The 15,951-nt window shown below is 38.0% G+C and overlaps 1 protein-coding gene across 1 annotated transcript in view; it reads right to left on the bottom strand.

The window, feature by feature from the left end:
• Positions 1 to 15,951, bottom strand: part of LOC110102967 (DNA-directed RNA polymerase III subunit 1) — an 83,100-nt gene that overhangs the window by 14,463 nt on the left and 52,686 nt on the right. The window contains exons 20-21 of the mRNA XM_020831494.2: positions 3,461 to 3,608; positions 1,677 to 1,828 (exon numbers count right to left, since the gene is read on the bottom strand). Of these exons, the coding sequence (XP_020687153.1) occupies positions 1,677 to 1,828; positions 3,461 to 3,608 (300 nt within the window). The remainder of the gene's footprint in view (positions 1 to 1,676; positions 1,829 to 3,460; positions 3,609 to 15,951) is intronic.

The raw sequence follows: 15,951 nt of genomic DNA, 5'->3' as shown, positions 1-15,951 counted from the left end.
TTCACTTGTTTTTTTTTTTCCTCCTCTAAATCCCTTAGTAAACCCGAAATTTACAGAAAAATAGAGGTCAAACGGGATTTGGGAAAAAAACGTATAAATTCTTTTGGCCATTCAGACCATTTGGCAGGATTTATCATAAATCCTGCTACTAAACAGCACCTAAGCCCTTATTTGGAAAGTGTTAAGGGTAGTAATCTGAAAGAATTAGCTATTAAAGAATGAACTTGATGATGAAAGGTCAAGAAGCATTGCGCAGATAAATCCATTGTGACTATCAATAAATCCATTGTGACTATCAAAAACCAATATATGTGTTGTATTCGCATGGCTCTAATGCTCATGGCTATAAAAGTTCTTGTGCAACGGAAAGCAATAAATAGCTCCTGAAAAATCAAGAGAAAACAATAAAGAAAAAAAAGGAATGCATAAATTAAAGTTTCCGGTTCTAATCTTTAGCAAAATTTAACAAAACTGTAGATATACTCTTTATCGCTTCGACCTCTTCTACTTGGAATGCCGAAGGGTTCGACCACTGGCGGACTCCTACCACACGCGATTTGCCAAGCCGTTTGGATGGACAGGCACGCGTGAGATGGGACATATTAGGGAAAAAAAAATTTGAGAGAGAGGGGGGACATAATTCCAAAACTATCCCTCCTATACTCGTTTTTTTAGGGTGCGTTTTGCCCACCCTGAAGTGAGCAGTGATCCGCCCATGGATGGAGTGACCAATAAAATCTCACTCAATCGTTTGGCAAACTTAAGTGTCTTAGATCAAAGAGATTTTCTCAACAGATCCACAAGTCAAGGTAAAATTAGTTAGCCCTTACTAAAGGAAAGCATCAAGTTGTGTTGGGCGAAAGTAAAGTCACGACAGAACTAAAACAAACTCAAGTGGCCCAAATCAAAGAGGTCTTCTGAACCGGTCTACAATTTAAGGCAAAAATGAAGATATAGCCTTTCTTATGAAGCATCAAGCCAAGTTGGGTATCATTGTCGAAATGCAGCAAGTTAAATCATTGGCTCTACTTCATTCAATAAGTCAACTAGCATCAAACAATGACCAAAGAAATGTACATGTCTCCTTCAACAAGTTCGAAAAGCACAGAATAAGGATTGAAGGAATACATTTACCCTTAATAAGTTCAATAAAGCATGAAACACAAAACTGGAGGAACAATAGCAAAGTTCACTTAGAGCTGAAGGTTGAACAAAGAGATCATGTTGTCAACAATTTTGCTAGAGCATGAAGCATCAGGCAAAAAATCCTTCACAATTAATCTAATATATGCCTCAAGGGTTGAGTCACTAACACAAATCCTGCGCCAAATTCACCAAAGCACAAAGCATGCTCTTTTCACTTGATACTTCAGTAAAGTAGAATCGTGACCTTTCACCTTAATTAAAGACAGTAGCAAACACATTTTTCCGACAAATATTTGCCAAAACCTTAAATACATTGACACAAGTTTTCTTCCACCGTCCATGTATCAAAAGATCTAACCAAACGGATTTGTACAAATTAAATAAAGAAATTAGAGTTCCACTTTAGTATTGTTCTCCTATCAGTTATGATGAAATGCAGTCATTTTCCATGAAAAAAATAATGGGAAAAAAAGTTTATAGTCACCTAATAAATTTAATCTAATTTTCATGAACATCTTCTGCGCACATACCTCGCCTAGTGTAGTTTTCTCAAGGCACCCTTTAACAATTCTTGCTGATAAAGCCTCACTGCTTGAAAGTAGCTGGGTTTTAATCACAGGTGTACTAATATTCTTGGCAGCATTTATAATTTCCTTGATGCGAGGCACCCCAAGGGTAATATCTAAAGGTCGTCAAAAAACAACTTTCCAAATTCACAATAAGTTGATAGCAAGTAAAAATTATGAGGTCATGCAAAGAACAAATACAAGAAATAATTTCAGTCAATGTTTACATGTGTTCATTCCTATGCAAGGCAATACCAATATAATCGAGCTAACTCAAGCTCAAGTATGTAAATGGTTCAATAGCCAAGTTTATCAAGAAAACAAGGCAAGCCTAAACCATAAATAAACTCAAGATTGAGCTGATCATGACTTGGCTCATCTGTCCAAAAAGCACATATAGGGGAAAACTTCAGGCAAGATGAGTTTGCAATTATGCAATTTCTTTGACCTTTACAACAGTAACCAAAATAAAATCTAGCACAAGGGGAAAAAAAAACTGATTCCAAACCCTAAGCATTGACCTCTAAAAATTTTCTATCCTTATTCTCCCGCCGCATTCTACGCCAAAGTTTTGCATTAGCTTTTCCATTTAATGTCATTAGCATCCAGCTTTAATGGATCACTACAACACTGCTCTCAGATCTGTTCCTCTAGCGCACTCGCAATATTAATGTTCCCATCTAAACCCTTATCTCATCCATCAGCTTCGATCCATAAACAAACTTAATGAATAAACCTGTCTGTTGCAAGAGTTAGTTCACATAGAATAAGCCTTAGCAAGATAAGCATGCAACTACGTGATTTATTTATACATTATAAGAATAACCAACGAGAGTCAAGCCTTAGAACAAAGTTTCCCTGAAATACTTGGCATTGGACATTGCCCCTCTATCCCATCCCTCCTCATCCCACAACTCTTTCTTTAGAGAATGCATACATCTGCTTCTCCATCAGATCTCCTAAAACTCTCCACCTCATTCAATGAATCACAATCACCGCTCTTACATCTCCTCTACCTCAATCATGGAACTAAAATACTATGGCATCCCTTTCCATCCAAAATATTCTATCCTCCAAAATTTTCAACGCATATCTATCATAAAATAATTGCAAGCAAACCGATTGTCATGCCCCAAGATCAAAATTTGAAAGAATTGCATATTCAATCTCTTAATTAATCTAAATAAAACTCAGCAAAAATGAGCATGTAAACCAAAATATTTCACTATATTCATTATTCATCAAAATGCATTTACACTACTCAAAAGCTCAATTAATACATCAGACTAACCATCATTACTCTTGACAACAAAAAAATAGAGCAGAAAGTACACAAATTTATCCTGAAAACCTACAATCAAATTAAAATCATTCCACTTTATCCCTACCTGTACGTAAAATATGAAAATCATAGAGTGAGCTAATAGCTCAAAACCCACAATTGCTATCAATGCACGATTGTTGAAAAAATATGCATGTAATCATTCGATCCATATTGGTATGAACAAATAACAATCATTGTAAACAATATGGATCAATATGATCAATCTTTATGAGTAAACAATGCAAATTAGTACAATCAATATGTTCTGTCCAAAATCTATTCACTTCGAGCTTATAAAACATCATAATGCCCACCCCACCCCCTCTCTTGTTGTGAAAAAGAATCGGTTCAAGAAATGAAATGTCTACTTGAAAAGTAGACGTAACTAATCATTAGTGGATTGATAAATATCATTAAAGGATACTCATGCTAGCAACTCCAGCAAAGTGGAAGGTTTTGAGCGTCATTTGCGTCCCTGGCTCTCCTATACTTTGAGCTCCAATGACCCCAATTGCTGCGCCTGCCTCAAGCTTTTTTAAATAATAACGAGAAATGCATGTTTCAAGAAATACCTACAAAATAAACTTTGTAGTTTAGCTGATTGATCTAGGAGTTGGGAGTAGCTAGAAAAGATTAGTTTATCCAAAAAAAAAAACAGTTGTGAAGCAATTTTTTTTTTAATCAACAAGATTTAAAGGCATGAAAATATAAGTAAAATGACTATCAAATGAGAACCCACTGAAACAACCTATTCTTAATATTCAGTCATGTGTTGTGGCCAATAAGGAATTGGCAATGAAAAGTTTGTACAGTGGCGAGGTAAAGGAAGCTTCGATTTTCACTCAACTTAAAAAATAAAACTAAATCTGAAAAAAAAAAAATACATAAGCTCCTTTGGTTTCTTGAAATTAAAAAAACTTATTTTGAAACTACATATTTTCAACTCTAAAAACCCTTCAAAATCCCTCAATTTTAAGGATTTTTACACAGAAAATGAGAGAAAACAAATCATTACTTTCTAAAACATTTTTCCCATCAACCTATGCTTTCAAATGAGCCCTTATACAAAATAAGAGAAATTTAAATTTGGGTAAGCGAAATGTAAATCGATTGAACCACCAATCCTTTAAAGATTAAATGTTATTCAATAGAGCAAACAAGATCAAAACTGATGAAGGAATATGTTTAAAGATTTAGAAAATCCGTATCATCACAAAATGAATGCCATAACTTGTTATTTTATATGGGAATTTTAATATGTTTTATAAGACCAAGTATATTGTCACATAACTAATAATTCTAATCTTGTTTAAGGTTACCAAGAAAAGAATATTTTATTGATCCCATGAGCTAGTGAAAAATACTACCTAACCCCTAAGGTCATATTTACCTTCTCTTCCACCATCATTCAATATCAATAGTACTATCATTTGGGCCATACTCCACCATAGCTTCAATGGTTTATTCCTACCTCTTCCTCCGTCATAAATTTGAATGTAATGCTTGTCAGGTCAGCCCAATATACATTATCTAGTGTTTTTTATCTTCATTCACATCTAGTGTCTCTTTTAAGTTAGTCCATTTCAATATTTAAAGTTAAAGTCTTGTACTCACCCACATAGTCTTTTCAAATTTGTTACTTTCACTGATGATCATTCTCATGTCACATGGGTATATTTACTCGAAGTGTTGGTCAAAATTATTTCGAATTTTACACCTATCAGGAAATGAAAGTTAATTATTCTATTATGATTATCTTCGTACTAATAATGCTTCAAATTTCCTACCTTCATAATTTAGCTCATTTTGTATTGAAAATGGGATCAATTATCAAACTTTATGTCCCAATGTATCCAAACAGAAAGGATTATTGAATGTATTCATTGTCATCCATTCAATGAACCTTGCACATTCGTAATTTAGCTATCAGGAAATCAAAGTTAGTTATTCTATTATGATTAAGGATCTTCGTACTAAAAATGCTTCAAATTTCCTACATTCGTAATTTAGCTCATTCTGTATTGAAAATGGGATCAATTATCAAACTTAATGATTATTGAATGTATTCATTGTCATCCATTCAATGAACCTCGCACGCCGATGTTACATATGAATGCTCCACATCAATATTAAGGTAACAATGTGTTGATAGCATGTTATCTTAAATTGGATCCAAACCATTGTGATTAGTAATGTTACCCCCTTCAATATTATGTACCTTGGGTTGTATATGCTTTTGTATTGGTGACAAGTTCTCTCTTAAAGGCATTTGATGCCCCTTCCTAGACTGTTCTCACACCATAAGGATGTATTTGTTATGAACACACTAGCTAACGTATTTATACCTGAGGATAAAGGCTTAAATGAGAATTTGACTCTTAACAAGACACAATGGAGAAAAAGAATTCATGTAGCAGATTAGTGGGATAAACGCATGTTGTTGTTGTTGTATATTTCACTTTTCTCAAGTCCTCTCCCAACTTATCTAAATCTCCTTGTTATGATTCATCCTCTCTACTTAATCCACTTCCTCCTACAACCTATACACATTTCTCTGCCCCTACAAGCGCAAACATGACAGCCTCCCAACATCTACAACATAGTTGAAATCATATAGTTAAAATTGGTTTAAGCATTCCTATAATGTAGAATACTCTCATCTCCATGTGCTCATAACCCTTCAAGAAATTAAGACATTACTTTGATCACCCTACCTGGATTAAATGTCATTTGACCATTTTTTATTTATCTTTTGATGTTTTGTTGTATCCTTTCCATGCTTTCTATTTCCAGGAAATAGGCATTATAGGATATTCGTTAAAAAAAGGCTATGGTTGAAATGGCTACCTTGCTTAATTGGCATACATGAATTTATTTACCCGTCCTTTAGGGATTTATTCAGATCAATCTAATGATGATGGGTGTACACCATCAAATTTAATCCTAAAAACTCAATTAAAAGATAAAAAGCCCACCTAGTTGTGAAATGTTTTACGTAATTCTATGTGATCAACTATCTTGATATATCTTTCCCAATCGCAAGGCTCAACTTAGTCTTAATTCTTTTGTTTGCCATCATCAATTAACGAAGTTCTTTACCACAAATAGATGGGAGTAATATTTTGAATATATGAAGTTCTCATTGAAGTTGCATATATAGAGAGACCAGAAGGGTAAGTAGCTTAAGAGTAGGACAAAATATGCAAATTTAACAAGGCCATATATATGTACATAAGTCATTGAGCTTGGTTCGATAACTTTTACAAAATTCTTGTTAAGGCTCGCCTTCACAGCAATGCATCACACCACAGCATCTTTGTCCAACATTACTCATTTGGTTTTGTTATATTGGAAGAATTGTAGATGCTATATCCTTCTTGCTAGGAGTATCATAACAAAGTTACTAAAATTAAATACTACCCACAAAAGTATTTTTCCAATTAAAGATTTGGGTCATCTCAAATACCTCTTGGAAATAGAATTTACTTGCACAATAAAGAATGAGCTCCATTGTCTCAAAGAAAGTATGCAACTTACCTTCATAAAAAAACTGGAATGTTAGAGTGCAAATATATTTACACTTCTACTGATGCGGTGAAGTCTACAAATAAAGAGAAAATGTACACAATACTAGAAATATCAATTGCTATGGAAGTTGTGAATTAGCATAAACAAACTTCTAAACATGAATATTGAGATGTTATTTTGAGTATCATCACACACATCAAGAACTAACCGAAAAAAGGACAACCATATTTCATAATGTGAAAGCTTTCAGTAATGTTGATTATGTTGAGTCTATTAATTTTAGAAAATTCATATCCGTGTATTTTATCAATATGGGAGTAAAATTTATCACATGGAATCGAAAAGAAAACAATGGTGGCCACTTCAAGCAATAATTAGAATATAGAGACATAACAGACTCTGCATGCGAGATGATGACAACCATGCCGATAAATTAGAATATAGAGTCATGACACACTTTGCATGTGAGATGATAAGGACCATCAGGTAGAAATCCAGCTTTCTAATTGCTCAACGTATGCTTTTAATTTGTGATAATAATGCTGCTAACTATATTACTAATAATCATGTGTTTCATAAAAGAACAAAACATCATAAAATCAACTGTCCTCTTGTTTGAGGTATAATGTTATCAAAGATGATTGTTAATGCTCATGCTCCAAGCTGAAAACAATTAGTTGATATAGGCTCTAGGTAAGTTCAGTTTTTCAAGTAATAAAACAAGCTAGAATTAATTGATATATATGATCTGTCTTAAAGAGTGAGGGAGGTTGTATGATATTGGAAATAGTAATGTAGAAAATCACTTATAGATATTTCAATTTAGGTTTTATAATTGAGGATATTCTCCTCCTAATTTCCTTCATTTTGTATGAGCTTCATTTTCGTATATAGACACTATTACGAGTCAATAACACAACAAATTTTTTCCTGCTCTAAGAGCTTGCTTGCGACAAAATAGACATAATAGTCCTAAAGTAAAAACATCTTGATAATCAGAAATAAATTGTGACAAAGATCAAAATGATCCCAAGACTATTTATGAGAAGTCATTTTAGTGCTATGCTAACATGTGTCTAATTTAGTCTCAACACTACTCAAATCTCATCCAAAATAGTCCCTTGACTTTTTAAATCTAATCCAAAGTAATACAACAAAGGGATTATTTTGGATCATATTTGAGAAGTTAATTGACTAAATTGAATACATTTATAATTTGAGCCTGAAATGGCTTTATACAAATAGTCCAATGAGTATTTTGACATTTTCTCGTAATTAATCTATAGATTTGACAAGTCATTTAGCTCTAAAAATCTACAAGTTTCCAACTAAATAATTTAACCAGCTATTTGGAATATGTAGAATTGTTAACATTTTGATTTTACCGTCTAAAATATTATACAGCTCAAAATATGCAACCTTAAACATAGATGAATATTAGCTTCATTATCTCCAAAAGAAGAGATATAGCATGGATTCATATTAATATTGCTTTATGTTATTTTTGAAACTCCTATTATCAAGAAGAGAAAATTCTAGTGAAGATGAATATTCTTAAGAAGAGCCCGCTCATCTTCGATTTTTAAATTACCTGTTTGATTTTTACCTATAAAAGATTATTAAAAAGGTTTACTAAAGTTGAAAGAAATTAAATAGTAGTTCTTTATTTAATTTTTTAGATTGGAATGTTTACTAATGCTCATCTTTGACTTCTCTAACAGTGCTTGCTAATATATTTTTTGCACTTATTTAGGATTTAGAATGAGAAACTTCTTGATAACCAGTAGTGGAGCCAAAATTCTTTTCAATCCAAGTAACTTAAAACTTTATGTTGTTTTTTTACCTTGTCTTTCAATGTTATAAATTTGTCAACTATGTTTTCATTCAACTTATATATGAAGAGGTATTTAAAAAGAAAATTTAAAGGAGATGATCAGACAATTTTATGTAGTGAAACCAATGCACAAGTTAACAGAGCTGTGTAGAAATAAATTTAATTTATCTTTCTACCCGTCCCAAATGAGGAAAAAAAAGATCATCATTCAAATGATATGGATGGTGTGTGGGAGGCTCTGATACCAAATATGATGTAACATGATGTAAATCCAGGATTTGTATTTAGAAGCTTAACAAAAGATTATCCAAGTATGATAATTGCAAGTTAAATCTTGTTCCCAATTCAAGCTTTTCGGAAATCTCAATTGTTAACTACGACTAGGCAAGCACTTACACCTAAATTAGCAAGGTCGAGAAAAATAACAACTTTCATAAACGTAAAGCAAATGAAACGAACAACAAAAATCCCAAGGCTAACAAAGCGATTGTCTCACCTTGAGGCCGCTCTCATTTACCTACTCCTAGGCTTGTTGGGAGAAGAAGAACCACACGATGGAGGAGATCACTCCTAGGGCGACGGCGCCGTAGATCCGTAGGTATGAAGAGGTCGGCGCGGGTTGTGGAGGTGTTGCAAAGCGACGTCCTTTGACGATCCAAGTGTACACCGAAAAATGATCGTCGACGGTCTCTATCAAGGTGGGTACGATCCGGGCCAAATACTCCTCAACGGAGTCGTCGAAGTCGAATCCAACGTCAAAGAAAGGGGACCGGAGGATGTCTACTAGTCCTTGATCGTCGTATTCAAACCCGAAATTCCATTCGGGAACATCCATGCATCCTCGGAAAAGGGGAAAGGTGGTTGCCGTGAATACGTCTCCAAGGAGGAGAGGAGGGGCGGCGGGTAGAAGCCAAGGGGGGAGGAGGCCGGCGGATGTATGAGGGTGGAGGAGGGAGGAGTGCAGGAATTAACTTCAAAAGCTGAAAGAAACTTCAGTTTTAGAGAATTTTAGGAGAGAAGGGTTAGGGATTTGAAATTACAATTAATGTAATCAATGCATTAATTGTAAATTTCAATTATGGAGAGATTATAGGAGGAAAACTGAAAGTATTTTCAGTTTTAAGAAAAGTGGAGGGAAGATTTTAATCCTAATTTGAATTTCAAATAGGATTAAAGGGGGTTAATTGAGCATTAATGGGATTTCCCCGAGGGGATTTTGAGGAGCTTCTAACGAGGGAGAAACGGTGAACGAATAAACATAAAATAAGATGGATAACTCACCAAGAGATCCCAAGGAAGAACTCACTAAGAGATCTTGTCATGCACTCACAAAGAGAACAAAGAGAATAATTTTCATTTCATCAATAATGCTCCAATACAATGATACAAGCCTTTATATATAGGCTTACAGAAAAATAAAAGCATAAAGTCACAAATGCCCTTGGGCTACAATAAGTGAAACATCCCTCATAGGGGTACAAACGGAAACATGAAATAACTAATAAAAGAAAAGAACTAAAGCATCATAGATAAAGGCTCTGAATCAGGGCCGTCGATCGTCGTCCCCGGCGATGGTACACATGTCGAAATCTGATGCCCTCATCATTCTCCCCGGGTGGGAGAAAGCTCGACCCTGTCGAGTAAGGGTCCTGAGAACTCTCGACAGGGTCTTGAAGATTAAAAGGGTGGTGGAATCAAAGCAACGAAAATCCTCAGATTTTCTCCTCTTCCCCTCCCCTCACCTTGCTGTCGCCGACCCCTTGGAACCATCCAGACCACCGGCTTACAAGGTCCAACCCGCCGGCCTTCAAGGCTCCTCCCACCGGCCAATCCTCCACCAGCAGCCGCCGGCCAGCTCCAGCCCGCCGGTCCCCTCCCACCTTGCCGCCGCCTCCTTCTCCCCCTCTTCTTTTGAATTTCAAATATGAAATTTAGGAGTTTCATTAGCCATTAAATGTTTCCTAAATTGCCTCCTTAATTCAAGCAATCAAAATAAATTGAAATTGAATTTCGAATTTGAAATTCAAATTCAATCCAATTGATTGTTTTAATTTAAGAATCTTCCTTCCTTATTAAATCTGAAATTTTAATTTCAGATTTTGTAAAATCTGAAATTAAATTGGTGGTCCCCACTCTCTCAAAACTCATCCCCTCTCTCCTCATCATGTGGCCGGCCCCTTAATGGCCTCCCCTCCCTCTCCTAATCACATTAATGACTCCACAAAATCAGCCCAACTTTCTCCCAATTGAATGAGCAATAATCCTCCTCTTTAATTTGGGAATTCAAAATTGGTATTTCACTTAATTTTCCCTCCCAAATCACTTAATCTGAAATTTAATTTCAGATTTTCATTCTCTCCCCAAATTGATTTGGGATTTAATTAGTCTTGCCACCTAGGCAAGTAATTGGCGTTTCCGTTTCACATCAGTGGGAGTACTACTTGCTAAAAGAACCGTATCAACCACATGATCATGAATTCTACCCCACAAAAATTGAAAATAAATTTTGAAGATTTAATCCTGCATAGTTTGATGATCACAAAGTTTGGCTAGAATACAATTTCTCCAAAGATGCAGCTTATTATTATTTTTTGTTATCATTATAGACCTGAGATTGGAGAGCAAGCTAGCAGAGGCAGTTTTGACACAAGGGGTTTAATAAGTTTGAAAAAAAGGATTGATTTCAGATTCATGTTGGTCATATAATCAATCATCATAACATTGCTAGACAAAAATGTGAAGATTAAATGAACAAAGAAAGAGATATCTGGTTACGATGGAGCTAGTAACATGCGAGGTGAGTTTAATGAACTAAAAACATCGATCATGAAAGAAAATTGTTCTGCTTATTATGTACATTATTTAGCGCACCAACTCTAATTAACATTAGTTTTAGTCGCAAAAAATCATATCCAAGTTGTTTCATTTTTTAATATTGTTACTAGTATGATAAATATGATTGATAGTTCATGCAAAAAAAGGAGATATACTCGGAGGTAAATATTACAAAGTTATTGAGCAACTAGAAAGTTGAGGAGTTATGAAAGGTAGAGGTTTAAACCAAGAAATTGCTATTCAAAGACCAGGAGAAACTCGTTGGGGTGCACACTATGATTTACTCATCAGTTTAATTTTTCTATTTGGATATATAACTATGGTTTCTGAGATAATAATACATGAAGGATCTAGCACTGAGCAAAAAGGTGAAGCATATGCCCTACTTGATATTGTACAAAATTTTGAATTTGTTTTCAATTTGCATATGATGAAGATTATAGCAGGAGTTACAAATGAATTGTCGCAAGTACTGCAAAGAAATGATCAAGATATTATAAATGTAATAACTTTGGTAAAGGTATCTAAACAAAGGCTTCAACGCATGAGAGATGACGGGTGTGATACGTTGTTCAAAGAATTTGAATTATTTTATGAGAAGAATAACATAAATATTTCAAATATAACTGAAGAATTTATAATGTGAGGAAGATCAAGACGTCATACTCAAACTACCACAAATAGACATCATTATCAATTCAATTTATTTATACAATGACAGAAATATAACTTCAAGAGCTCAATAATAGTTTGATGAAATTATGATGTGCAGCCGGTTCACAAGGAACCGGCAGAACCGGCCAAAAGGCCGGTTCAGGTTTACAGGAGGCGGACAGTCCGCCTCCCATCTTTTGGCCTGCCCACATGAGGGCCCCACTTAATGCAATATTCAAATTGGGTAGGGCTGCTAGGCAATGGGAGGGAAAATCAATTAGGAAATATTTTATATTAAGTGAGAGGAGGGAGTTTAGGGGGGGATTATGTTTTGTTTGATTGCAAATTAGGGTTTTCTTGGAGGCTTGGGCTCTAGAACGAATTCTAGAGATTGGGAGAGTGCGATCCTCCTCTCGAATAGAGGATCTTTGTATCTTTGCAAGTTTCTTTTATCTACTAGTAAAGTACAATTGTTTGGGTGAGTTTTTCTTCAGTTTTCTCTCCGGTTTTCTCTGTTTTGGTTCAGATTTTATTGTTTTCCTGCTGTAAACAGCAGGAGTTATCACGAATTGCTTCAGACTTTGGTTAGGAACTACTTGAAATCAAGTATTTCCTATCAAATTGGTATCAGAGCATCATCTTGGGACCATCGGCGGCTGAAATTCAGAAATTTCAGCAAGGAAACCTCTTCCGCAAGGGAAATTCTCGGTTACCGTGGAAGAGAAGATGGCCGGACGAAAAGTAGAAGTTCTGGAGGGTGAAATCGGCCAACTGAAGACCAATTTGGAAGAAAGAACCGTTAAATTTCAAAATCAATTTGCGTCCATCCATGAAAAGATGGATGGAAGGTTCACGGCATTAGAAGAAATGATGAAGAAGATGTTTGAGGGCAAACCAAACCCGACAACAGCAGAAGCAAGGGAGGCCACTGGCGACAATGAGAGAAACGGGAACCCAAACCCATTGAGGGGGAGGGAGACAACCGAAGTGGAGATCCTTGATGGGAATGACGGAATGCCTCCGCTAGAACCACTTTCTAGGGAGGAGATGAGCATGGGCTATGAAAGAAGGGGTGCTGAATTTTTTGGGAGAAGGAATGAGTTTTACAGTCGAGGTGCTGAGGAGGAGAGACGGAGGGAAGAGTATGAGGAAGGGCAGGGGTATGATTGGCGGAGGGAAGTTCGTGACCACTGGGGAGATTTTCCCTCTCGGGGAATGGGAGGTTATGGAAGAGCGAGGGGAAACTGGGGAGACCCGAGGGTGAGGAAATTGAAGATGCCCATCTTTGAGGGCGAGGACGCACATGGCTGGATCTACAAGGTGGAGCGATACTTTGCGGTCAATGGGTTGACCGAGGAGGAGAAATTAACAGCAACACGACTTTGTTTGGAAGGGAAAGCATTAGCTTGGTACCAGTGGCGGGACATGAGGAGGCCTATTTGAAGCTGGAGGGAGTTCAAGGACTGTCTGCTAGAGCGTTTCCGAGCCAGTAGGGGAGGAGACTTCTACGAGCAGTTCTTTGCCCTGACACAGGAGGGAACGGTCTCCAATTACCGCGACAGGTTTGAGTACCTCGCGAGCAGGCTGGATCGTCTCTCTGAGACCGTGTTGAAGAGGAACTTCATGAAGGGCCTTAAACCGGAGATCAGGGCAGCTGTCAGGGTGATGCGACCATGGGACTTGGGAGAAGTCATGGAGTTGGCACAGCTGGTGGAGGACCAGAAGCACCTGGAGAGGGGAGCTCGTAGCGGTAGCTCTGGGGGGGTCCTACAAGATGACAACTGCCTTCCTAGCCCCCAAGGGAACTGCCCAGGGAGTACCACGAGAAGCACCAAGGGAGAGGACAGGAGGGGGAAATGGCGGAAATTTCAAACGGCTGACAGAGAAAAAGATGCAGGAGAAGAGGGCTAAGGGATTGTGTTTTCGCTGCGATGAGAAGTACACAACGGGGCATCGGTGCAAGGACCGAACTCTTCAGGTTCTCACTGTCTGGAATGACGAGGAAACTAAGGAGGGAGGTGAGCTAGAGACAGAGGAGGAGATGGAGGAGAAGCTACACTTGGATATGGCAGAGGTTTCCCTGAACTCAGTGGTGGGATTCACTACAAATCACACCATGAAAGTGAGGGGAGAGATAGAGGACAAGGAGGTGGTGGTGCTGATTGATAGTGGGGAGACTCACAACTTCATTTCCACACAGATCGTTGATCAACTGGGAGTGAGATTAGTGGACACTGGCTGTTATGGGGTGATGATGGGCACAGGGAAGATGGAGAAGGGTCAGGGGATTTGCAGAGGAGTGCGACTGACGATCCAGGGGATACAGGTGAAGGAAGATTTCCTTCCACTGGAGCTTGGGAGTACCGATGTCATCTTGGGCATGAAATGGCTGCAGACTTTGGGGGACACCAAGGTGAATTGGGGAGCACTCACGATGGAGCTAACGGCCGAGGGAAAAATAGTGGTAATCAAGGGAGATCCGGGACTTTCCAAATCCTTAGTTTCTCTTAAAACCATGGTGAGGGACATTCAGTCGGCAGGCGGAGGGTATTTGGTGGAGCTGCACAGTTTGGAGGGGGCGAGATTAGAGGAAGGAGGGGACATCTCACTCTCCATTCAGCCATTGATTCAGCAGTTCCAAGAGGTTTTTCAGCTACCTCAAGGGTTACCACCGCAGCGGGAGAGGGAGCATGCCATCGTTTTGAGGGAGGGGGAATCACCCATCAGCGTACGACCATATCGCTACCCTCAGTTTCAGAAGGATGAGATTGAACAGTTGATTAGAGAAATGTTAGAGGCAGAAATCATCAGACCGAGTATCAGTCCTTTCTCTAGTCCCATTCTGTTGGTCAAGAAGAAGGATGGCAGCTGGCGGTTTTGTGTGGACTATAGAGCACTCAACAAGGAGACTGTCCCGGGCAAGTTTCCAATACCCGTCATCGACGAGCTCCTAGATGAATTGAGTGGGACTGTGATTTTTAGCAAGATAGACTTGAAATCAGGCTACCACCAGATCCGAATGAAGGAGGAGGATGTACCCAAGACAGCATTCAGAACTTAATGAGTTTTTGGTGATGCATTTTGGTCTCACCAACGCCCCAGCGACTTTCCAGGCTCTGATGAATAGGGTTTTCAAACCTTATCTCAGACGGTTTGTGTTAGTGTTTTTTGACGATATCCTGATTTACAGCAGGACAGAGGAGCACTGGGAGCACTTAAAAAAAGGTGTTAAAGGTACTGCAGGATCACCAGTTGATGGCCAATTTAAAGAAATGTTGCTTTGCACAAACCAATGTAGAGTACTTGGGCCATGTGGTTTCAAAAGACAGGGTGGCAGCTGATCAGTCCAAAATTGAAGCAATGCTAAGATGGCCAGTACCGAAAAATCTAAAGGAGCTGAGGGGATTCCTAGGACTGATAGGTTACTACAGAAGGTTTGTAAAGGGGTATAGCTCCATAGCATGGCCGCTTACTAAGCAGTTGAAGAAGGACGGATTCCTATGGGGGGAGGCAGCCACATCAACATTTGAGAGCTTGAAGAAGGCGATGATGACGGTGCCGGTCTTAGCGTTGCCAGATTTCACTCAGACTTTTATTGTGGAGACCGATGCATCCGGGTACGGTCTTGGTGCAGTGTTGATGCAGAGTCGGAGGCCTATTGCCTATTTCAGCCAGGTATTGACTGCTAGAGCCAGACTGAAATCAGTTTATGAGAGGGAATTAATGGCCATCGTGTTGGCCATCCAGAAGTGGCGGCCCTACCTGCTTGAGAGACATTTCATTGTCAAGACAGATCAACGGAGCCTGAAATACCTACTGGAGCAGCGGATGGTGATAGAGGAGCATCAAAGGTGGCTGTCCAAGTTGTTAGGGTACAATTTTGAGATCCAGTATAGGCCAGGAGTGGAGAACAAGGCGGCAGATGCCTTGTCCAGATGTATGGGAGAGCTGCAAGCAGTGGTATTATCCGTGCCTTTGATGCTCGATTGGGAGTCCATCAGAGAAGAGAGTTCTAGAGATAAAGATTTGGGAAAGATCAGGTCAGATTTACTGAAAGAGGATGG

This window comes from Dendrobium catenatum, unplaced genomic scaffold, assembly GCF_001605985.2.
Source record: "Dendrobium catenatum unplaced genomic scaffold, ASM160598v2 fragScaff_scaffold_1482, whole genome shotgun sequence".
NCBI classification, from domain to species: domain Eukaryota; kingdom Viridiplantae; phylum Streptophyta; class Magnoliopsida; order Asparagales; family Orchidaceae; genus Dendrobium; species Dendrobium catenatum.
Note: the sequence above shows the minus strand (reverse complement) of the source record. Positions and strands in the feature narration are given on the sequence as shown.